At 41.8% G+C, this 25,665-nt stretch overlaps 2 protein-coding genes and 1 long non-coding RNA gene across 3 annotated transcripts in view; 2 read left to right on the top strand and 1 right to left on the bottom strand.

Annotated features, from left to right (window-relative positions):
- Window positions 1–19,202, bottom strand: part of LOC105354809 (uncharacterized) — a 48,941-nt gene extending 29,739 nt beyond the window's left edge. Inside the window, exon 1 of the mRNA XM_078952463.1 lies at window positions 18,826–19,202. Coding sequence (XP_078808589.1) covers window positions 18,826–18,838 — 13 coding nt within the window. The 5' untranslated portion in view covers window positions 18,839–19,202. The remainder of the gene's footprint in view (window positions 1–18,825) is intronic.
- Window positions 5,262–8,518, top strand: LOC144994391 (uncharacterized). The gene is made up of 2 exons (XM_078952151.1): window positions 5,262–6,090; window positions 7,692–8,518. Exons 1-2 carry the CDS (start codon window positions 5,393–5,395, stop codon window positions 7,933–7,935), a joined length of 942 nt encoding a protein of 313 aa, XP_078808277.1. The 5' UTR covers window positions 5,262–5,392; the 3' UTR covers window positions 7,936–8,518.
- Window positions 19,203–21,734: 2,532 nt separating the features above from the next.
- On the top strand, window positions 21,735–23,189 carry LOC144994496 (uncharacterized). The gene is made up of 2 exons (XR_013658058.1): window positions 21,735–21,874; window positions 22,573–23,189. It is a non-coding gene; the product is annotated as an uncharacterized LOC144994496 (long non-coding RNA).
- The last annotated feature ends 2,476 nt before the right edge of the window (window positions 23,190–25,665 follow it).

The raw sequence follows: 25,665 nt of genomic DNA, 5'->3' as shown, positions 1-25,665 counted from the left end.
TCCTCACGTATTGTGTCACCAGCAACATACCTTGCAATCACGCTGAACTGGGATAAATTGCTCACATCTGTTGACTCATCCAGAGCGAGAGAAAAAAACGGTGCCGCATTTATGTCCTTCACTTGTGTCGCCAAATTTGATTTGACATCATGATGGTCCGATCGTGAACAGTTCTTGCAGACAGAGGCATGTCTTTTATCTGTTTTATTATCTTGTCTTTATCCGAAAAGTTGGCATAAAGTTCATTGGCAACATCAAGCATGAAAGATTTGGCGAACTCCCCATCTGTAAATGGCTTTCCGTTTTTTACAATTGTCAAAGCAGCAGCAAAACTAGCCGAATTCCCGTCACCTTGTTGGGTCCAAACACGGAGTTGCTGCTGGCTAGCTTCCACTCTGGACAGTAGCTCTTGACATGCTTTTTTTCTGCTGTCCCCCGCAGGATATTTCGATGCAAATGCAGCATGACGTGTGTCGAAGTGTCGTTTAATATTTGACCTTTTCATTGATGCAATTTTATCACTGCATATAAGGCACACTGCAGAACTTGCTCTCTCCACAAAGGCAAATTCATCTGTCCAATCCTGCTGAAAAGTACGATACTCATCAACTTTTTTTCTTTTAGCCATCTTTAGCCTCAAAAGGTTTCTAAAGTTAGTTAGCAACAACGCGTGTTCACGGTAAGCCGTTGAGCGGACCCTTTGGCGCAAACGCACATCGCCCCGCTATTTTACGACATAAAATACGGCAATCCCACTTGAACAGTGTTTCTGCCTCATCTGCGTTGTCTATAGGATTGATAAATAAATAGACAGCATGATATGTATTTTTCCCACTTTCACACTGAAATGACTGTGAACCGGCCTTCTAGTTGCCGGTGACAGTCGCCGGTGACAGTCACCGGTCCGCGCATGTGCAAAGCAGTCTACTAAAACATTTTTCGTCTGCGAGCCATATGTGGCCATCAAAAGAGCCATATATGGCTCGCGAGCCATAGGTTCCCGACCCCTGGTCTAGTGGGTCTAGATGACTCAACTCCCAATGGTAAAGTGACTAGGATAGCACAAGGGTTAAAGGTCAAGAAGAAGGCAGGTGTTACCTCAAAATTCAGGCAGCCAACCAGAAAAAAAATTCTTGAAAATGTCATTGTGTTTGCAAACTTGAACAACAGTAAATGTGTTTCTGCACAGGATCTGAATTGATGACAGGCGGAAGTTTCAGGAGAGAAAGGGAGGTTAACTCCAAATTCTTGTTAGGTTCACAAATGTTTGCAAGTTTGATTTAGTTTAATTTTTCATTGATTTGCACATTTTAATCTTTGGAAGGGTGTTTAATTTTTTTCTGTAGCCCCCTCTTGGTTATTTTGCTTTTATGTCACTGGTCCGGCTCACTTGAGATCAGACGGGTTGAATGTGGCCCCCGGACCAAAACAAGCTTGACACCCCTGCTATTGACTGTATATTATCAGGGTTTGGTATCTTTCCTTCTCATGAGATTCCATATGCATCTTTTAAGTAGTTCCACTGAAAAAGGGCTTGAGCTGCCATTGCATTTGCTCTCTGAAACAAAGCTCCTACAAGATCAATATTTGAAAAGGGAGTAGAAAATACCGCATGTAAGGATTTTCCTCCATGTTTTGGGAAAAAAAGGTTTCATACTAGAGAAAATGTTTCATACAGGAAATGTCTGGAAGTTGCAGGTTCAACTACACTTCTACCTGTGGACACTGAGCAGCTCTTCTCAGGCAAACTTGCCAATCTGCACACTTCAGTGGGAATCCTGCTACAGCAAATAAAAGATCTGCAAAATGTTCACACTTCATGTCAATTTAAAAACAAAACTCTGACAGTTTTTTGTTTTAGTTCTAAACAAAAACAAAACCAAGTTTTCATGTCATTTTTTGACACTAATCCTTTAGATTAATTGATCAAAGACTCAAATCCTCCCAAACTTTGAACATTTCAAAGCGATCAGCCGCAGTAACAGCTCTGTCAGGTTCTGAGGACAAATTCAGGGTAATATTTTTTTGCTGTGGTAGAGTGGCTGGACGTTACAGCATTCTGGATGGATTTGGACGACCAGGAAGCAGAAGGTCAGAACAGTGGGACAGGAATGGATTTTTTGGAAGTCCTAAAGTGTCAGGTTGGGAGGGCTGGTGAGCATTAAAGACCCAAAATGCAGAGACAGTAGGCACACAGTTTCAGGGCAAGGGGTTTATTCGTAAACAAAAGCGCAGCAGAGCAGGAAAACTAAACTAACATGAACACATGACAAACTACAGTCAGGGAAGAGACGCTATGGACCGGCACAAGAGGAAGGCAGAGAGAAGACTTATATACAGACAGGACTGACAAGACACAGGTGAAAACGATCAGGGAAGTCAAAACTCAAAAACATCACAAAACAGGAAACCTTCCAAAATAAGACAGGAAACAGAACTCAAACATGACAGTAACAAAAAACTAAGGCAAAGACACCCAAACCATGACATAAAGAAGACCGGCTCACTGGCAGAAACTCAAACTTTAAAGATATCTGAAGATATCCTAGTTTTTTTAAGCTTTTATAAGATTTATATCAATATTTGACACCTCTCATCCTTCAGATAATTAAGATTATACCAAAGTAAAAGTAAAGTCAAAGTGGAAGTTAAAATTTCTTCTTTTCTATAAGTTTCAGATAAATATTATTCAGCTGTTCTGTCATCATATGTTCCCCCCCCCCCCCCCCCCCCTATTCTGAGATTAGTCTACATCTCAAAACTCTTTGGGATTTATTCTGAAAGTATATTCGTAAGAATTCAAAAAATTAAACTTCTTTTATGTCGTATTTTTTAAAACTGGTTTGTTGGAGATATTATGATTCTGCCATTTTTAGACAAAGATAATTTTAAAAAGTATTTTCTAAGACATTACTCCTGCAGAACGGCAGGAGCCCATCAGAAATGTACCCTGTGTTGTGGGGTGTGTTGGTGTGGAGTAAGCCTGTGTTTATTTCCCATCATGCCTTTGCTTAAATGCTTTCCCACTAACTTACAGCCCCTCACAACTCCAACCCAACATTACCACTCCAACAAAAATGCTGAGCAATATTGGGGCTTTTGAGCCGTTATCTCCACATGCCCCCAGCTCATCATAGGTGATGTTAATCAACCATCCTGCTGCCTCCAGCACACACCAGCCATTAGAGAAGGTCACCAGAAGCTTCAGCAGACTGAGGAAAGCATCCAAACACTGCAAGGCTGTTTAGAATGAATGGCTGACACAGAAGCTATTACGGAAGGGGGGGTTGTTTTGCACCAATGGTCCCACCCACAACTCTGAATATCAGTATTTCTTTATTCAAATTGCTCTAAATCAGGTGAAGAAAAAAAGCTATACCAGCAGGAAAAAAGATTGTATATATTACGCTGAAAATACGACAGGGGGACCACAGCTCCCTACTTTACTGGGGGGGGGGCTGCTCTACAGCATAACCAAATGAGCACCTTGACTGGACCACTGGGTTGTTTCAGACCCCCTTCAAAGCTGTCTGAACAGCACCAGGTTGTCTCATTGACCATTGTTTTGCAGAAAACTTAACAGGACTATGAGTGCTGTATGGAAAAACTTGGCTGAACTTATTTTAAATAATTCCATATGAACTGCTTTACATAACCTCAAGCTTTCAAATGCAAGGCTGCAGTTGGTCGTATTTTAGTGCATCAGGAGTCTGTAAAGTGAAACATTTAATTGGCTCAAAAGCTTTTCAAAGAGTGGACTCTGAAGCTGATTGATCGATGAGGTATGGGGTTTTTTTTAGGGTGAGTAAGTGAAACTGTAAAATTATAGCAAACTATTTCTTGCAGCAGAGCAGGATTTGCATCACATGTTCCTGCTAAGAGCCGCTGATTTTAGTAGATTATGAAATGTATTCAGATATTTACTAAGGAAGCTTGACAGTGTCCCTTTGTGAGCACATCTATTCTTAGTGATGGGAAAATGTGTTGATCAGCCTTCCAGACAGACTGTGGCTCTCACAGTGAGTTCTGTTGAACGCCCAAAACTGTTTGGACGCTGCATGAAGGTCTCTGGGTTTCAGCTTTTAAGCAGCTTCAAATAAATTAATTCTTTTCCTTTTTAAGTCTGGAAAAGCAAAGTTTAAGGTGGAAATTCTGAAGTTGATTTTTAGATGAAACTTGATCTTAAGTTTTCAGTCTGGTTGTTCTGTAAATGTAAGTGTGATTTTCTCTTTTTTGATCAGCTTTAGAATTGGCCTAAATTCTGTTTACTAAACAGTTTGGTGTGAAATCACATTTAAATTTTCTATTAGAAGTTATTTTTATAAATATTCATTACGTGAGGGGTCGGTGGTAAAGGTAGGTTGGATTTTATTATAATGTTTATATTTTTTGTTTTAAATGTTAAAGAGCTTTGAGTTGCGCAAAGCATGAGAAACACTTTTTAAAAATACATAGTTTGATTTGATTTGATTTGATTCAGAACCTAACATGTTCAAAATGCTCCTAATCCATCAGGTTTAATCTCAAAGATCCAGAATTTATTCTTCAAAGTGGTTTTTATTGATGGTTCACCAGGTTTCCACTGGTATTTTTGAAGATCTTGTTTGACGTTTAGCTTATTTGACACTTTTCCTGGTAAAGTTATTGCATTTGATGGTTTTTCAGAGGATCTTATTGGATCTATGTGATATTTCCATTTAGTGAAGATGCAATGTTGTTTTATTCCATGAGAGACTTTTAGAACTAGAATAAAAAATTTGGCCATTTTTAAGATTCATTCATCTTCTTCTTATCTGTTTGCTCCCTTTTGGGGTCACAGGGCTGCTGGAGCCTATCCTGCCCATTTGTAGGCAAAGGCAGGGACAGGTCACCAGTCTGTTGCAGGGCCACAATCACATTCACACTCACACCTAGGAACAATTTTACATATGAAAAATATATTTAAATGGAAAGCAACAGTAAAAGAAAACGTGCTTGCAGAAGTTGTGACATAACAGACAAATGAAGGACTAATGTCAGTTTTCATGGTTACAGACCTTATCGTGTTTGTGCAGAATAACATCTATGCTGTTGATGAAATGCTGTTTCCAGTTATTAGTATTTGAGATGAGGAAATGGGATTTTCTGGAGATTCGTTTGTTTTCCAGCTGCTCAAACATCAAAAGTGAACAAAGCAACATAAAGTAGACAGAAAAGTAATGCCTTAGTCCAAAATCAGCGTCTACTGAGTCGTGTTGACGAGCTTCTTTCTTTCTTCCCACAGACTAACATTGAATGCAGAATTGTGATGCTTCAGTTTGACCTCCACCTGATGCCTGAGGCTCCTTCTCACTGCTGAAAGTTTGGCACCATCTTCACTTGTTTGTCCCCTCAGAGTTCCAGCTCCTCCCTCATGAATTTTTACTCAGAAACAAACCAGGACTTTTCTCGAAGTGAGGACAATGATTCTCTGAGCACAATTTGTAGTTCAATTCCTGATTCCAACCCGTCGGTGCCCACTTCTCCTCTCCCCCAAATCTACACGGGTGAATCTTTTCCCCCAGCTTCACAGCGTCTGTCAGTCTCAGACCTGACCTGGCTGGACCAAAATGTCCAACCTCCAAGTTCATCTTTGCCCCTTCCAGCATTCACTCCTGCATCTACTCCTTCATGGGGTCTGACCCAGGACTCCCGGTCTCCTCCCATAGCAAACCCTTACTTCTCTTTTGACGACAACCCGCCCCACAAAGTCTCTGTGGATGTCCAGACTCCAGACCTGCACCCCTCTCCTCTCCCATCTCAGTTCTCAGAGGAGTGTCCGGATCTGGAGTGCTCGATCTGCTTCAGCCAGTTCAACAACGTCTTCCGTTGCCCAAAGATGCTCCACTGCAAGCACACTTTCTGCCTGGAGTGCCTGGCACGCATCAACGTCAAGTCTGCAGAGCCCAATGCGATTCAGTGCCCGCTGTGCCGCGGACTCACGACCCTGCCAACCCTGGGCCTCCCAAAACTGGCCACGGACTCGGACATGCTGTCCTACCTCCCAGCCGCCATGCAGAGGGTCTACAGCATCCGTTTTATCCGGAACAAAGGCAAGTTGCAGGTCAAGAGGTGAGATTCAACACTCTGGTGGGATCTGTAAATCTGATCTGCAAGCAGACTTCTTTTGCCTTTTCAAAGTAGTCTTGATAATGCTTTCCAGAAGTTTTAAAATTTTTCCAATTTTTACTCCTTCTTTATGCTAACATTTTTTGTGTTATATAATTCTAAAACTGATGTAAGATCAGTTCAAATTATTAACGGAAGCCGGGTTGTAGCGTTTTAAGGTGATCAGTAAAAAAAAAACTGGACTGAAGCTATATATGTGTATATGTAAAAAAAAAAGCCCCTCTCACCCTTCTGCGGGTGGTTTCTTCCCCAAGCTCCAAGGTCCTCTACCAGAGGCCTGGGGGCTTGAGGGTCCTGCAGTATCTTAGCTGTTCTTAGCACTGCGCTCTTCTGGACTGAGAGGTCTGAGGTCTTTCCAGGTATCTGTTGTAGCCACTCCTCCAGCTTGAGGGTTACTGCCTAGAGTGCTCCAATTACCACAGGCACCACTGTCACCTTCACTTTCCAGGGTTTCTCCAGTTCTTCTCTGAGTCCCTGGTATTAGTCCAGTTTCTCATGTTCCTTTTTCCTGATGTTCCCATCGCTTGGCACTCCTCTGTTCTTTATCCACCACTACAATGTCTGGTTTGTTAGCCATTACCGTCCTATCAGTCTGGATCTGGAAGTCCCACAGGATCTTTGCCCTCTCATTCTCTACCACCTTCGGAGGTGTTTCCCATTTTGACCTTGGGGTTTCCAGTTCATATTCTGCACACATGTTCCTGTATATTATTCCAGCCACTTGATTGTGGCGCTCCATGCATGCTTTCCCTGCCAGCATGTTACACCCTGCAGTTATGTGCTGGATTGTTTCAGGCGCCTCTTTGCACAGCCTACACCTTGGGTCTTGCCTGGTGTGGTAGATCTACACCTTGGGTCTTGTCTGGTGTGGTAGATCTGAGCCTCTATGGCTCTGGTGCTCAGGGCTTGTTCCTGAGCTGCCAGGATGAGCGCTTCAGTGACTACCTTGCCTCTCTTTGTCACCATCCAGCTGCTTTTCTCGTCCCTGAATGACTTCCCAATGTCAGTACTGTAGATCTTGGTGGTGTGGATCAGGGAGTCAATGTCACGCTTGCTCTTAGCAGATAGCTTGATGTCATCCATGTAGAGGAGGTGACTGATGTTGGCCCTATTTCTGAGTCGGTATCCATAGCCAGTCTTGTTGATTATTTGGCTGAGGGGGTTCAGACCTATGCAGAAAAGCAGTGGGGACAGAGCATCACCTTGGTACATCCCACATTTGATGGACACTTGTGCAAGTGGCTTCCCATTGGCTTCAAGGGTGGTTTTCCACAGCTTCATGGAGAAGGCTCTTAGATTCCTGTTGATGTTGTACAGCTCCAAGCATTCAGTGATCCATGTGTGTAGCATTGAGTCATAGGCTTTCTTGTAATCAATCCAGGCTGTGCAGAGGTTGGTGTGTCGTGACCTGCAGTCTTGAGCGACTGTTCTGTCGACCAGGAGTTGGTGTTTGGCTCCTCTGGAAGGGTTACATGCAGAAAATGTTGAATAAATAGTTTTTCTTGCACGATTCCTCTGAACTGACTGCTTGTTCTCATGTTCAGGGCTGCTGAAAGATCCCAGCAGAGGAGTCGTGCTTCTGTGATGTCTCTGAGCCAAACCAACCGCACGCTGAACGTAGGACTTCCCAGCTCAACCATGCAGGGCAGTGAGGCATATAGCGCAGATGGAATGGGGCTCTGGATGATGGGCCACCCAGCGTGTCGAGCTACCCTTCTGGCCTGTTTAGTGATCCTTCTTATTGTTGTCGCAGCCACTGTCATTAACCTTTTGGCCCACAGAAAGTAACACCATGTTTCACATTCACCTGTTGGATCTTCTTACATAGCTTTAACATCCATAAATTCTAGAGATTTGTTTTTCCAGTCCAGTCTGTGTCTTTGGGCAAGACCCATTGTTCTACCATCTATGTATGTAGCCACAACTTTTTTTTTTAGTCTGGGTCCCTCTGTACCGGTCCCCAGCCCGAATGAGAAAAAGCGAAAGCTGATTTGCTGTGCCCAAAGGTGAACAAGGACATGAACGCTCAAAGTACGTTACAGTCACAGGTTTCATCCTTACACACAGACACATTTGGGGGAACTGCCATGCAAGCCACTAACCAGACCACTAACAACAGTGTTAGGTTCATCCTCAAATAGGCAGACGGTGTGAACTGAGCCTGTGACTTTTCAATCAGACATTAACCGCTCTTCCACCATGCCCCTGTGCCACAACGGCAGAGAATAAAAACAGAAGGACAGGGGCATGGTGAGCTTGAAACCAAACACTAAGCAACATTGGATTTTTTAAACACCCCAAAATCAAGATTCAAGAAATATTTACTGTAACTTAGATCCAGTAATTTACCAATAAAAAATTGATACATTTCTATGTGTCTTTCATAATTCTTTATTTATAGGTTCATTTACCACTTCCTCTTAAGTTATTTCTTGTGTGCAGCTGTGTGTGTGTGTGTATGCGTGCGTGCGTGTGCTCGAGCTGCAGAGCTAAAGATGTAAAGTCCAAAAAATGGATCACTGTACTATGACTCCATAAGTTTATGTGGGACATTACCAAACGCCCTTCTTATCCACACACACACACACCCACACACACACACACACACACAATGCTGTGAGCTGCATCAGCATATCCAGCCTCCGCTTCTTTCCTGGCACTGTTGGCTTCTGGGAATGTGATCCTCTAAACTGAGTTCACTGAGGACGTGCACGATGGAAAAATTAAATGATGTATTTCTAGCAATCATGCAGACCAGATGATGCCCTAAAAAGTTTATCAGAAAAGTGAAGATGGAATTACTTTTGAAATGTGGTTTTGTTTTGATGATGACAACTTTGTTCTTTTTTTCTTTTCTGTTTTTAGGTTCACGCTGACTTGCTAATCTTTTTCCATTCATACCACAAATTTTTTTCAGTCTTCAATGTAAAGAAAAACAATCTAGCACATTTAAACCAGTTAAAAAATCTTTAAAAGTGAAAAGTTTTTCCATTTAACCAAAAAAAAAAAAAAAAACTACCAACCAATTTGACTTTAAAGAGGAAAGGAAAGGAAATACAGAGGCATCGTATTTCACCTTGTAGATTGAATGCATTACCATTATTTATAATAATTTCATAAACACTGTCCCGTAATGTACTGTACTGTACTATACTTTACCACATTACACTATACAACAATATATACTGCACCACATTCAACTATTTAACAATATACTTACACTGCCCCACACTAAACTATACTATGCTACACTAGACTATACTATACAACAAGGCACAACAAGACACTAAACTTTTTCCACTGAGTACATTGATTCTAAACTGTTTGTATGCTGATGATACCTCGTTTGTTAAAAAGTCAGCTTGTAAACTATTTTGTGGTTTATCCCACCAAATTAATTTAGGGGTCTGTGTATCAGAGAGAAACTACCCTTTAACTGAAAAGAAAATGAACCTGCATGTCTAGATTTCTGCAGTACCGTTTTGTTACCAGGAGGGTGCAAACTTGCCTTTGCGAATCAGCAGTTCCTGCAGCCGTTTGTCTCTGCTACTCAGTCACTGCAGGCCACACAGACACAAAATAACTTGCATTTTTAAACAAAATAAGCTGAGCTGAGAAAAAGAAAGCATTAAACCCAAAATTTGTTAACAATATATTTTTTATTTTTTCCTAAATATTTAAAAGTGTAAATGAATTTCTGCTGCATTTCCCTGCTTATGACACACTATTGTTGTTCTGCGCATTCATAAAAATGGAACGAGTTAAATGGATGAAGCAGAGGCTGCACCTCTGTCTGGATAAATTGTTTTAGTCTTTTTCTTTGACTTGTATTTTCCCTTATTGTGTTTGCAGGTTCTCTTGGAGGTTCCAGCATAGTGTTGGTCAGTTTGACCAATTTGTTAACTTCAACATTATTTCAGTTGGGTTGAGTGCTTATAGTTGTTTTTAAAGTACTTACAAATTAAGTTAATTTTGATTCAGAAGATCCATCCATCTGTTATTTTATCCGGGACCGGGTATCAGGGACAGCAGTCTAATCAAAGATGCCCTGACTTTCCCTCTTCCTGGTCACTTCTTTCAGCCCCTCTGGGGGGACTCCGAGGCGATCCCAGGTCAGGCAAGGGACGTAGTCTCTCCAGCGTGTCCCGGGTCTTCCCTGGGGCCGCCGCACAGTAAGACATGCCTGGAACACCTCCCCAGGGAAGCGTAGGAGGGATCCAGACCAGATGCTCAAGCCACCTCAACCAGACTCTTCTGGATGTGGAGGAGCAGCGGCTGTAGTCCGAGCTCTCTCTCTGGTAGACCAAGCTTCTCACCCTATCTGGGCGGCCGTGGTGCAGTGGTAGGGCGGTCGACCCATGATCATAAGGTTTCAGGTTCAATTCCTGCCTTGCATGCCCATGAGTCAAAGTGTCCCTGGGCAAGACACTGAACCCCACCTTGCCTCTGGTGGTAGGCGGGTGCCTGTGTTTGGCAGCAGAGCAGCCACTAGTGTGTGAATATGTGTGTGAATGGGTCTGTGACTGTAAAAGCACTTTGTCCTTGTAGGTAGAAAAGCACTATACAAGTATACACCATTTACCATCTATCTGGTCAGGACAATCCACCCTCATTTTAGCTGCTTGTATTTGCGACCTTGTACTTTTGGTCATGACCATAGGTGAGTATTGGAACAAAGATCAACCGGTAAATTAAGGTAAACCAGATTGTGAATGCGGTTTCACACCAAGAACATCAACAGCGGTCTTCAATGCTTTCTTTCTGTGAATAGTTCCAAGAAGAAGTTATTTTTAAATCCAAATGTCTTTTTCTAACATCTCTGTTTGCAGACTGAACTGTGAGACAATGCCTTCAGTGCTTTCTGTCACTCAGGTTTCAGCTCTCAAACTTCATGTGACGTCCTGAACCAAACCCTCCACTGACATTTAGCACGGGTCTGGAGGTTGGAGATTTGTGTTTATCTCTCAACTGCTTCTTTTATTGTCTCTAAAATGTGATTAATGAGGTCTCTGCATGGCAGCAGCTTCTGTTTTCAGGTCATGTTTTGATGTAAGAAAACAGAGCAGTTATGTGACAAAGCCAGTGGGTGGAGGATGAAGAGGAGGAGGACAAAGACACTCAGTCCAGAACCCAAGAACAAAAGAAACTTCAATCCAGAAAAAATGAATGAACATCGTTGTGTTTCCACCACCATTTCTGAAATAGCTTTGATTTACTCAGATGAACACCGCTGTTATATAAAACTGTGAGCAGCTCTGAATTAACTGTGTCTATGAGCCCCCACCCTCTGCCCTTGCAGGTCACTTCCTTGTTGAAGCAATTGTTTATCTCACTGTACAACCCAGTCTCTTCCCAAAACCTGTGGTAGCTGTTCGCAAATGATTCAGATAGTGGGTCACATTTGGTTTCAAAATGTTATCCAACATGGTGTCAGAAACGCATATAGTAACGACGCAGGCCACACCCCTTTTTGCAACAACCTTTTGGTGGCGTTTGGAAGGGGGGGTGCTAGAAATGGGTGCAACCTAATGTTTGCAACTTTCAAAGAAACATATTTTGAATAAATTGCATTATCAGAGTCACAGAGTTTATGAATCTATTTTTCCATTTTGTGGGAGTTTATAAAGACTTTTTACTGTGGATACAATTAAATTTACTCCAGGGATCTACTTAAAGTCCCCACTCAGATCATCTTTTGAACTCTTGTAAAAGTTGGTCTTTTAATTATGGTTGTGTCATTTTTAGCCAAAATCAGGCCATAGTTTGTGCAGAGCGGCAGGAGTTTATCAGAAATTCACCTCTGAGTTGTGGGTTGGACACAACTCGGGCTCCCGCTAGCTTAAAGTCCCTCATGACCTCAATATTAACAATGCTACAAAAATGGCGAGCAACATTGGAGCTATCCAGCCGTACAGTTCTGATCCACATACCAGCTCAGACGAAGAAAATAAAGACGTTTATGGATCTATTTGTCTGGAAGTAATCAGGATGGAGTAATTCGATGTTTCGACAACAGTAAAGGGAACATAAACCATTTTATATTATTTGCTTGGGTCTTTTAATCTACACAGGTCTCTACTGCTTCTTTTAAAACTCGGCTCCTTTCACCTTTGGATCTTTGCCTTCAGATGCAGCATCTTCAGAGTCACTGCTATTTGTTTGAGCACGTCGGCTGTTTGTTTCCCGACTGTCATGGTGATCTGTCAGTGTTACCTTTGGAATCAGAGCAAGTATCGATTGCCTAACTCAGTGGTAAAGATGAGGTTCTCCTTCTCCTTCTCCTCCTCTCAGGGTCAAACGGTTTTGGATTGTAGCCTGTTGAGACTCACCCCCACCTGAAACCTCACACACTTATTCATTAGCTCTCCCTGTCATTATAAGTGTAATCAGATTACAGGTTGGAACTGGGGCAATAGACATGCCTTTCAAGGGTCTGAACAATGCTTCTCAATGTTTTCCTGCTTAAACTGCTTTTGATGAGGAAAGACAGAAAGGCGTCATCATTATGCTTTTGTCTGACATGTTCACTTAACCCCATTTTACGGATCAATTTGGAAAAAAAGGAAAATGAAATACATGAAAAAATTTTTTTTTCAAGTTTGTGTTAGAGAAAAAAATTCTGAAAATTAAATTTTTGTGCTTAAAATTTTTTGTTTTCCGTATTTTGAGATGCATTTAAAATTCACAATCCCACAAACGTATCTGATAAAACTACGAAAAGCCACAACCAAATGCAAGACTTCCCTGTGTCTGTGCATGAACATTTTCTTCAGCTTCATCAACAATAACGAACTACAAATATATGAATACAATATGGTCCTTGCAGTCAGTGACTGCTGCTGCTGCGGGCATAATTACATAATCACACATGTATCATGAAAGACCAAAATTTCATACGTGAAAAATGTAGTTAAAAATACCACTGGGAGTACTTTTACTATAGCCTCTGGAGACCCGAGCTCCTGTTTGATATGCCTCTTTTATTTCGTAGTCACAGGGCCCCAGGTAATCAGAATGAAGTGCAGTGGTAATAAAACCCACAGAGTGATGTCAATGTCTGAGGATGTCACGTCTCAAGAGGGTAAATCAAAAGATGATCAGAGTGAGACTTTAAAGCTTCAAAAATGGCTAAAAAAACAGCGTCAACCCTTTCAATAGCAATTGTTCAGCAACTTAAAAAAACAAAAGCTGCCAGGTTAGGTTTACCACAGCTTAACCAGCAGTTGAACCATCAGCATATCTTAGGGTCACCAAGGCTTATTAAAAAATCTACCTTTAACCAGAACACGTCAACTCACAGCAACATTACACAAAGCAGGGAGGGCTACTGCTTTGGTCTATGGAAAAGTAACATTTGCAATTTCTGCACAATTTTCACACGTTTCAAGCAGAGTACACTGAAACGTATTTTCATTTATTGTTCTAAATGTGCTTTTTACAAGTGAAAAAGCTGTGATGACATCATCCCAGAACGTCTTCACTGAATCATTTCAGGAAAATCCTGTTTGTATGATTTATCCACTGGAGCCCTGATTACTTCCGACAGCAATAATTGTGACCAGCCGGCGTTGCAGACACAGTAGGAAATGATGACGGTGCATTTTTACAGGCACAATCACTGCTCCCCACGAATATGATCTCTTTTATTCAGACTTAATGATTTTCAAGCTCCAACATGCCTCAGCTTTCATGAGCAGTTTAAATCAGCATTTGTTTAGTGTTCACTTCCCTGATTGGTTGTATTGAGATGCTGTCATCCTGAGGAGAAACGGGGAAAATCCACACTTTCTCTTGTTGCATCAGAAGAGTCAGTCACATCCTCTTACAAAAAGGTTTCTTCATCACCACACTTAGCTGGAAAACTAGCACTGCTCTTCCTGATATGTCTTTCAAGATATTGATATGAATTAAACCCTGAGTGTCTTCAGTTTGAGCAAAGTTATTTTCTCCAGAAAACTTCCTTCATCATGAATCTTTTTGCTAGTTCTTGCAGGTTCTTTTTCCTGTTGTAAATCTCAGCTGGACTGTCGATGTGATGTAGCAGTCAATAAAACAAAGAAACTCAATTTAACAAAGACTATATACTGTATACTATCAGGGTTTGGTATTTTTCCTTCTCATTTGATTCAATATGTATCTCACTACATGGTCCACGAATTCATACAAAAAACTTCTTTGTGATGATACGATGCAGTTCTTTTACCTTAATGGATACAATCTAGATATTTATTATTCATTTGAAACTTAAAAATATAAATGAAAATACATTTTAAAGATTAAATTTTTGTTTTTGTTTTACTGGCACTTTATATTTTATGGTGTATTCAGACTGGGCACATTTGGTTTGCTTAAAGTGAAGCAGAGTTCATTTCCCGGGATAATCCGGAACAAATTTTCATTCGGAATACATCCAAGTGGACCTTGGTCCGGAACCTGGAACCGTTCTCAAACCCATCTTTGGAGGTGATCTCAGTTTTTTTTCAGTTGGACTGAGCTTCAGTTCGCCCTGAGATTCCTCAGTCTGAATAGGCTAAATGGTCAGAGTAGAAAAACTGGACCAAAATGGCCACAGTCACCGGTAAACAGAGAGCCACGGACAAACAATGAGCCACAGCAACTCACTGAAATGTGGTTGGATGAATGCAAGCTTATTAAAACAACTTTTATGAGACACATTGTCTCTCACTGTTTGCCCGACAATCTACATTATCCTTAATACTTATCAGCGTACCTTCTTAGCCGACGTTTCCTTGGTAACCGCCTTGCAGCGTGCCTCAGCCAGATCAAAACAACAGTTAAATATGTTGTACCAGATATTGATAGACATTTAAAATTGATCAGGGAAATATAAAGTTTGAATAAGAGAATTATCCCGACAAGGAATAAAAAGAGTAGGAATTCCATTATTCTTTCTCTTGTCGCTTTACCCCGCCCTCATAATTCCTGGCCAATGACTGAGGAGATCTTTAGTCATTGGCCAGAATAGTAGATCTTTTATTTACAAGCTTTGGTTTAACACAGTAAAGTTTGCGTAATGACAGTCTGAATACAGACCAAACGCAAAGAACAGGACTCGATCTGCATCAATTAAGCAGAGTCAGCCTGGACCAACGGACTTTTCCAATCTGAATATATCCCGAATCAACAAATACAAAATGTCTTTGACATAACAGGTTCCTCAATTAAAACCTTCATTTTGGATCTTGTACTGTTTGTTTCTTTGTGGAGTCAAAATAATTTGTTCAGGTATTGTTTGCAGTGCTGTGGTGAAAACAAAAGCTATTACATGTTTAGTGAACACAACACAAATGAACGACCCTGGGAGTATTTCAGGCAGGCAACTCGAGCTGTGCGTTTACCTGGTTACTCCTCCCTGCGGGCAGTTCAGTCTAATTAACTCACCTGTTTTATGAGGTTCCATTTGTGCCAAAAATATCAAAATGTGTTTTTGCGACCACTTTTATGTCTTTGGTCCATTGTCTATGTCTATTGATCGTGTTTTTGCGTCCACTGTCTATGCTTTGGGCTCATTGTCTATGTCTATTGAACAAGTTCATTTTACATTGGTTCATGTCTATGTACTACTAAGCAATATCTTCTGCATGCCCATGATTCTTTGATTATTACTTTGAATTTACTTTGTGATGTATATGCTTGCTCCATGCTTAAACTTTGCATTTGTCTTTGTCATTGTCATTGTCCTTATCCCATGTCGTCTAACTACGACGTCAGGAAAGTCCTTAGCAACAGTTGCTAGTGTCGTTTGCTACGTCGTCTCACCATGTCGTGTCCTTAGATCTTGTTGTATTTCAAATTTTGCAAAAGTTGTCAGAGAAGTCCTTTGTACGGTTGGTAAATTGTTTCCTGTATTATCACAGAACGAAACATGTTTAAAACATGTTAAAAAAACTTTATTGATAATCCTGCAAACGCGCATTGCCAGAAAGGGGGGGGGGGGGGGGGGGCAAGCGTACAACGGTTTCGCGTTCCCGTTTAAAGTTATTTAGTTTTAAGTTATTTAGAATATGGCTTCAATTCAATCTTGTAATGAAACTATTATTTAAAAGTCTTTTAAAAAGTAACTGATCTTTATTCAACATTTTGTTACAAATCTGATGGATAAACGAGGAGCAGAGGCGCCCAAAAGAGCCTTATAGTGGTCCAGAGAGCGCCACCTCATGCTCAAATAAATACATAACAGATTGAAAAGAAAAGATCAAAATCCATTCAAAGATTTTGGGCCGTCTGCTCCTCGTTTATCCACCCGATTTGTGACAGCATGTTTGATAAAGATCAGCTGTTTTTTAAAAGACTTAAATAGTAGTTTCATCTCCAGATTTAATTGAAGATAGACTCTAAATAACTTTAAAAAATTGGCGAGAGAGTCGCTTCGGGAACGAGAAAGCGTTGTATGCATGCGCCCCCCCCTTTCTGGCATTGCGCGTTTGAGGGAATATCAATAAAGTTCATCTTAAAAAAGTGTTTGTCATGGTTAACCCTAGCGCCGGCTTTAATAAACATTTCTTTTTTCATTCGGCGGTAGTACAGAAAACAATTTACCGGCCGTACAAAGGATTTTTCTGACGACTTTGGCAAAATTTGAAAAACGACAAGATCTATGATCTAACGACAAGACACGGGGAAACGTTGTAGCTAACGACAGTAGCAAACGTCGTAGCTAACGACAGTAGCAACGGTTGCTAAGGAGACGACAGGGTGTATAACAAAGACAAATGCAAAGTTTTACACATAACGCATGAACCAATGTTCAATGAACTAGGTCAGTAGACATAGACAATGGACCAAAGACATAGACAGTGGACACAAAAACAGATTTTTGGCACAAACGGAACCTCATACTGTTTAGCGTCCTGAACAGGTGTGCCGTACAATCGTCTTAATCCATTTCCGCGAGCTCTGCGTTCGTCACCCCACCCTCCTCCCCGGCTTCCACCTGTGAGCTCCGTTAGGTGAAAGCCTAACAAAGTTTTCTATGGAGATCTTTGGTTTATGTATCCGAACGGAGCCTTGAGCCAAACTAAAAGAATTTTGGAAATAAATCTTCTTTACTGCACGAGTTGTCTGACTGAAATCCCTTTCTGTGTTTCACCTTCAGCCGATTGGAATTGACCCGACATTGTAGAAGCAAACTTGTAATTGGACGCCTTTTTGTTTGCATCACATGTACGGTACGTAAAAAGATAAAGACAGTAGAGATGCTACAGGGAGATGAACTAACAACAGAAACTGGTTATTTACTTCCTGATCGACTTTATACTTTTTTACCAACAAAATCATGTTTATGTCTGAGGTTTTCAACTGATGCTGAACATTTAATATTTGATTTTGGTATTTTGATATTAAATAAACATTTTATTTAATATTTGTATATATTATATGCTTATACATTAGGCCTATTTTAGTAAGCTTGTTGGAGAATCATCACAGGTGTCTAAAGGTCTAATGAGGCTCTTTCAGGAGACATCAGCTGTCAATGAGGAAATGTTTCTCACATGAGTGACAGTCAGGCAGCCATAGTTGTGGTTTGACTCATTTGCTGACATTGAGGGCTTCATGAGCTCTTCTACTGTTTATTGTAGGTGTATCTCAGCTGCAAACGATCTTGTACTTTGGCTTTTTAAGTACAAGCATATCTATGTATTCTTTTAACAAAAATATAGACTCTTTAATTGATGTTGGAATTTGAAAAAATCCCAGGGGTGGTGTTCCTGGTATGTTCCAATAGGAGGCACACATTTAGTTTCTTTTGTTCTGTCATACATAGTTCTGGTAATCGTTTTAATTTCGCTTTCTTACCTGAGTGACTTCCTTCCTGGTCTGGAGCTCTTCCTGGTCTAAAGTAGTGGCTGAAAGTGGAGCTGGTTTTTATGCCCCTGGGGGAACTGGAATAAATTTAAGCTTTTTGTAAACTTACGAAACTTCAAGTAATTATTAGCTTTGAGTAAACATAAGCTTTGTTAAAGTGAATACATTCTTTTGATGTGTCTCATCTTGAGGGTCGTTTGTTTTGTTTCTTTGTTCCGTCAGAGTTCTGGTTAAGCCCATGTTTGCTGTTGTTTGAGTTTTGTCGACCTCTTTTATGGGCCCAAATGTGTACTGTTTTACCTGCGGTTTGTTTTTAACCACCTGGTTTCTTAGCAATGGGAGAAGATGATTTACCACTGTCGCTGATGGACATGCATGCTTGCAGGAGTGAATGAAGCCGTGCTGAAGTCATGGTAAAGATGTTCCACTATTGCTGTTGTTTTTCTTTTTCCAAAAAAAGAGTGATGTGAGAATATACAGCTCGAAATCTAATCACTTATTTTTTCATTTCAGGCACTTATAGGTCAACAAAAGCAGTTTTGCTTCTGCTTGGATGTTTAATTTCTTTCTTTAATACACATCATTATTTTCCTGCAAGTGTAAAAAGCTAAACAAGGAATGGTCTAAGGAGTAACGTATTTATCACACATCAGCTTCATTTGCATCTCCCGCAGACGTCATCATAAAAATGATTGTTAGCATGCCTGTACAGTACGTAAATAAGCGACTCGTCGCATTTCGGGCAGACACTCGGCAGAATTGCAGTTTACTCCCCTAGGGCGGGTCTGTTAATTAACCCACCTGCTTAGCGTCCTATTTAAGTCAGGTGTACAATTGTTCATTCTCTCTTACCTTCAGCGCTCATTCTTCGCCGGTCTCCGAGCCCGCGGGTCTCCTTCTCTTTCGGCGTCTTGCCATGTTCCCCCGTCCTTGGGAAGGATGATCCCCATCTTTCTGATGTGGGGTTTTGGTTTCGCCGCGTCTGCTCTCCTTAATTTCTCCTCCGCTCCGCGGGCGGCTGCCGATCCGCGGGCGGCTGACGGCGCACAGCGCGTTCGTTTCGCCGCGGTCGCGTGCATCTGCAGGGGGTGTGCTTTCCGCAATGTTCGGGATGTCCGTGCCCCCCGATCAGGAGTAGTCGGGTCTTCTCGTCTGCCGTGGTCACCCCAATTATCCACGGTGAGCGTCGTGCGGTACTTTTCCCATGTAGTTTTCTATGGCTGCGTCTCACTTCCTGTTTACTTCGGTGACGTCACGCCCCTAAGGACCCTGGGAATTGTAGTTTTTTTCGGGTCCTTTATGATGCACTTCTGATTCTTTTTCTGCTGCGTAGTTCTGCGTCGTCCGGTTGTTTTATTTTTTTTTTTTTCAGGGGTTGTGGGGTCCTTTCTGTGGTTGTGAAGGCTGGCAGTCCTCGTTTGGACAGGTTTCTCATGCTGGCTGAATTTATCGTGGCTTTTAGCATTTATTTTCTATTGCTGTTTTGTTCTTTGGGAGCTGTGTGTAAATCTTGATTGTCTTTAATTTGATGCTGGCTTTATTATTATGGCGGTTCTTCTGTTTGTTTTCTTCGTTGTTGTAGCTGCTGGTTAGTTGGAATGTGAATCAGTGTCTCTTGGACCCGTCTCTGCGCTATGGACATTTTCCCTTATGATTGGTCTCTCTTATGCAGCGTCTATGGCTCATTTTATTCACTCAGCGATCCTCATTCATTGCCCCGCACGTTCTGCTCCGCCTGTTTTTTCCCTGCTCTGTGTACCCCAGTGGGTCCTGCCCTGTCCTCAGGGACTTGCGTCGGCCGCATTAGTGAGTGTGTCGGTCTCGTCGCGGCCTTGTTTTCTCGGCTGGGGGTAGTTCGATCCTGGGCCGCGTGTTCCTGTTCTGGATTTTCGTGTTTTGCGTTTGATCTTTCCCTCTCTATGCCTGGAGTGGTTTTGTGATGGATGTTGTGTCTTCAGGCTTCCTCCACTTGTTCTCCTGTGTCTGCGCCTTCTGGTTTGGGGGAAAAGGATTTAAGAAGAGTGGTTTTTGTTTGACCGGCCGCCAGAATCTACAGCTCTGATGGTTCTTAAGGGGTCGTCCGGTTATTTCATCCTTGGAGATTATATTAAGGCTGTTTCAATATTGAATGATAGTATTGTGTCATCGGTTGACTTGGTTAATTAACACTTTGAGCAACTTCTACCCTGACCATAGGAAATATATCACTTGCGCTCTCAAGCTTAGTTCAAGAGTTAAATCTTGTGTCCACAAGTCAGTCTTCGGTCTGACTTTTCTAAGCAGATGGCACTCTGCTAGATGCATCCCCATTTGGAGGCTTGTTATACTCCGCCTCTGAATGCTTAAGGTTCAGTCTAGCAAAAATAATATCAAAACCATGATCCCTCATGGCTCTCAAGTTCTCTTTTGCAGTATCCAGTCGCCCTTGGCTAAATAAAAAATTTGAGAACCATTAATATCATATACAAGGCATCAAATCCAGCCGAGCTGTAATCCTCTGCTACGTGGGATGTTGACCTTCCTCATCTACAAATCTCCTTGGCTACTCTTCCCATCTACTACTCCTACTCCTCGATGGCCTCCTGAAGGTGCGTCCCTCTGAAACTGTCAAAGGTTACTTTTATCATTGGAATATATAAAACAAAAAATTGGTGTTAAGATTCCGTGCAGGTCATATATTTCACTATTATTTCACTGTTGGAATTTGTAATTATGGTGGTTTCTAGGGTGCGATAAATCCACAATGGGTCTTTACCTTAACTATCTACTAAATTTCACTTTCTCAGATTTGTTTTTAAAAGCACTGTTATTTAATTTATCTCAATCATTTTGAAACTGATCAGTTTCTGGGTTATTTATATATTCTTGTCAAGACTAATACTGCTTTGTTTTTTATCTATGCATCGCATCCTGAGCCTGCGAACCCTCACGCCCCGATCAGCTTCTCCGTTTCCAGGAAATGATGTCACCCATGCATTCCCTGATCTGGTGCTGCAACGATGACTGCTCAACGTACCTATTGCTGCACTGAAAGTGAAGGGGTGGTGGACCTCCTCTGCGTTCCAAGGACACTTCTGGCTTGAATCAATCTATGTCAGCTGCAGAATGAGTGTGAAATTCTTGGATTATAAATGTTGAAAGAAAATTATTTGTCAGGTGGAAGCCTCAAAATTTAGGTTGCTCTAAGTTGTATCAATTCAATCATTTTAATTGGTATGCCAAATGGGAGAAAACTTTGTGGCCGTTAAGCTCGTTGTGGTATTGTCGTTGGAGTTCGTAATAATGGCAGTTATTAAGCCTGCGTTAGTAGCATGCATGATGTGTATATAATGGCGTCGAGCCCGTCATAGTGTGATGGCAGCTTAGAATAATGGATTTTACTAAGCTTGTGTGAATATTATGCCAGATGAAATGTTTATGGCCGTTAACCCCGTCATAGTATGTGATGGAAGCTTCAAATATGGGGTTATTTCATTCATGGCATAGGATGTCATCGGGAGCATTGTATTGGATGTAAGTTTGTGTCATCCTAGGGTCGTCCATGGCGGCTAGAATTATAGTTCCGCCAGCGTTTTGCGGACGTGGGCTTTACGTTCTAAGATCAGGTAGGAGTACTTCTTATGTCGGCTCCCATTTCATTTCTTTCCCTCTCTCTTTGAGGTAGTATGCTCCCCTGGTGAATGGGAGCGGCCCAACGGTCAATGGTGCCGGGGTAAACACATAGCAGATACACTAGATAGCATGTTCCCTTCGTAGAGTGGTTCTCGAACGGGAGCGGCCCAACGGTCAATGGTGCCGGGGTAAACACATAGCAGATACACTAGATAGCATGTTCCCTTCGTAGAGTGGTTCTCGAAGGGAGCGGCCAAACGGTCAATGGTGCCGGGTAAACACATAGCAGGTACACTAGATAGCATGTTCCCTTCGTAGAGTGGTTCTCGAACGGGAGCGGCCAAACGGTCAATGGTGCCGGGTAAACACATAGCAGATACACTAGATAGCATGTTCCCTTCGTAGAGTGGTTCTCGAAGGGAGCGACCCAAACGGTCAATGGTGCCGGGTAAACACATAGCAGATACACTAGATAGCATGTTCCCTTCGTAGAGTGGTTCTCGAAGGGATCGGCCAAACGGTCAATGGTGCCGGGTAAACACATAGCAGATACACTAGATAGCATGTTCCCTTCGTAGAGTGGTTCTCGAAGGAAGCGGCCCAACGGTCAATGGTACCGGGTAAACACATAGCAGTCATACTGGAAAATGAAATGAAGTGAAGTGAAAATGGAATGCAGCCGAAAACACACCTCATCTTATTTACACACTGATTATACATTCACATTTTCTCTTCTGGATGATCTTGGCGTTGGGGGTTTTTGTTACCCTAAAGCGTAAGGAAAATAATTATCTTAAGAGAAGTCCTCCCTCAAGTAGAAGCCGCGAATGATGAGTATAAAATGCATGGTGTTTAAATTGAATCAGGTTGTGTAATCTTGTTGGCTCCCCTCCAGTCTTCTTTTTCTCTCTCTCTCTTCAGATAGTATGCTCCCCTGGTGAACGGGAGCGGCCCAACGGTCAATGGTGCCGGGTAAACACATAGCAGTCATACTGGAAAATGAAATGAAATGAAATGAAATGAAGTGAAAATGGAATGCTGCCGAAAACACACCTCATCTTATTTACACACTGATTATACATTATACATTTACATTTTCTTCTTCTTCTGGATGATCTTGGTGTTGGGGGTTGTTACCCGAAAGTGTATGGAAAAATAATTGTCTCAAGGAATTGAACGGAGCCTTATGCCAAAACGAAGTTGTGAATCAAATTGTGAATGTCATCCTAAAGATGTTGTGAAATAAATGTTCTTCTGCAAGAGTTGTCTGACTGAAATAAGCGACTCGTCGCATTTCGGGCAGACACTCGGCAGAATTGCAGTTTACTCCCCTAGGGCGGGTCTGTTAATTAACCCACCTGCTTAGCGTCCTATTTAAGTCAGGTGTACAATTGTTCATTCTCTCTTACCTTCAGCGCTCATTCTTTGCCCCTCCCTCCTCCCCGGCTTCCACCTGTGGGCTCCGTTACGGGGGTTGTTACCCGAAAGTGTATGGAAAAATAATTGTCTCAAGGAATTGAACGGAGCCTTATGCCAAAACGAAGTTGTGAATCAAATTGTGAATGTCATCCTAAAGATGTTGTGAAATAAATGTTCTTCTGCAAGAGTTGTCTGACTGAAAAGAATTTACGTTGGAGTCGTAACCGTGGGTGTGGGTGGCATCTGAGAACGTCTGGAAAATGCCTGAAGCAACACACCTCTAATTCACAAAAGGTTATTTTTGTCTTCACACAGGAACTCGACACAGGATTTTCTTTTAGAAAACAAAGACTGACCTTCCAGCTATGCATTGAACAACAAACTGACGCACATGGCACTCAATCCTTCATTGTATGTCCATCATAACGTGTTAGTGATAACACAGAGTAAGCTTCTCTGTCGGGAAAATCATCTGTTTTTTGCAGACTACACAACATTTTTGGAGCACAGTAGTTGCATTGTTGAAGGTATTTTAGTCATTAGCACCGTTCTCTCAGATGTCACCACTTTTAGTTTTAATTTAGTCAGTCTGTGCAAAAACTTCCTTCAGTTAATCAATGGTGTGATCACGAGACCAGAGTCCAAATAAAAAGGCCACGTCATACAGCCACAATGTACATTTTGTGCATATTTCATGGATGAAAATTGGTCATACATAAATATATGTGGAAAAAGAGAGAAAACTTGTGGTCTTTACGTGAAATTCTTTTTACAGATGTATCACAAATGCATATTAAAACCAAAGAAATACGAATAAACACGCAAATCAATGTAGAACACGAACTGTGCGTGATTATTGCGCCGTTCATAGGGAACTCACTAGTGATTTTTGTGTCAATTATGTCATCTTAATGTGATATGTGCTCCGTATACGCATTTTAATTTTAATTTTTGTAATAAATGCGTATAAATTACGTAAAACTGCATAATTCTTAACCAACCAAATATTTTGGACAGCTCCTAACCGAATTCACGTAAAGACCTGTCAGCCGAAACCCTCGAAGGACGCACATCGACGAATGACGTATGCAACATACACTTATGAATCACACATATCATGTATCAGAAATATGTGGAAAATACGCAGAATGTACGTAGTGGCTGTGTGACACGGCCTTAAGATTCTGTTTATTTCTGTCTCCAACAGTCAGTTTTACTGATAAAGCCGCCCCAGGACTTCCTGATTGAAGCACAATGTTCTTCTTATCATTGTAGACCAACAAGTGACATTAAGTCAAAGGGGAGGAAGATTTGCATTTTGGTTATATATGTAAAAATAAATCCACATCCTTGGCTTTAAATCAGGGCTGCATGGTGGCTCAGTGGTTGCGCTCTTGCCTCACAGCAAGAAGGTCCCTGGTTCAAGTCCCAGTTGGGGGACTGGAAACACAACATCAGTGGGGGACCTTTCTGTGTGGAGTTTGCATGTTCTCCCTGTGTATGCGTGGATTCTCTCTGGGATCTCCAGCTTCCTCCCACCGTCCGAAAACATGCTTCATAGGTTAATTGACAACTCTAAATTGTCCATAGGTGTGAGAATGAATGAATGGGTGTGTGATTGTGGATATTCTACCCTGCAACAGACTGGCAACCTGTCCAGGGTGTCCCCTGCCTTCGCCCACAAGTGGCCGGGATAGGCTCCGGCAGCCCCGTAAGAAAATGAATGGCTCTAAAACACCTTTGTGTTTTTAACATCCCTTTGTTTTCTTTCCTCCCCTGCAAGATTCAGTGATCATTTTCCTGCCCAGAAAATGCTAACTAATGGGGGACACGACCACATCAGAGAGAGTTTGAACTCTGTGACATCAGTGTGAAGAATGAAAGTCTGGGTTTCATGCAGCTGCGAGCTGACTCACTGCAGCCATCCTTGTTTGTTTTTGATGAGGCACGTACGTCATGGAGAAGACCCGAGCGGTGGAAGTTCTCTGTGGTCTTCCTCTCAGACATGTGGATGATGCTGCCTCTCACAGCAGCAGACACAGAATGGCGGCTCTCTATCTCTTCAGAGGCTCTGAACCTAGAAAAAGCTGTGAGTCTGACAGATTTAGTTGGTTGAAAAAGAACAGGCATCATGGAGGCTGGAGCTGGAGTGCATTGGTTCCAATGCAGGCCAACTGCAGGTCAGAGCTCATAAAGATTTCTGCAGGTGAGCCAAAGCAGACGATTTCACAGCAGAGCTGGAATTTGGCAAACACAGCTACCAAAAAATCTGGATTGGAGGCTGACAAAAGGACAATTTATTTAAGAGTAAAATGTCAAAACAGCTATAAATAATGTGCGTTTTTTAAATGAGAGGAGCTTACAATAAATGAGTTTATCCCTTGTGCCATCCTATGACCCCACCCTTACATTGACGTGTTCTCCCTACCATGACAAAGGTGGATAAAGGTGGAAAGATTTCATGTAATCCATGGACACCAGTGAAGATCACAAATCATTGAAGAAAAAAGGTTCAGCATACTGTCTTGAGGGGTCCAGATGACCTCACTCCCAATGTTAAAGTGCCTAGGATAGTACAAGGGTTAAAATGTCATTTCATGACCACTCAACCCATCAACCTCCAGACGTACTGAAATAGATCCAGATCCATTATTCATCGCC

This window comes from Oryzias latipes, chromosome 9, assembly GCF_053564925.1.
Source record: "Oryzias latipes strain Hd-rR chromosome 9, Olatipes_Hd-rR_3.1".
Lineage (NCBI taxonomy): Eukaryota > Metazoa > Chordata > Actinopteri > Beloniformes > Adrianichthyidae > Oryzias > Oryzias latipes.
Note: the sequence above shows the minus strand (reverse complement) of the source record. Positions and strands in the feature narration are given on the sequence as shown.

Coding starts and splice junctions, on each gene's coding strand:
- LOC144994391 (XM_078952151.1), top strand. CDS start 5,393: ATGAATTTTTACTCAGAAACAAACCAGGACTTTTCTCGAAGTGAGGAC. Junction 6,091..7,691: donor GGCAAGTTGCAGGTCAAGAG/GTGAGATTCAAC, acceptor TCTCATGTTCAG/GGCTGCTGAAAGATCCCAGC.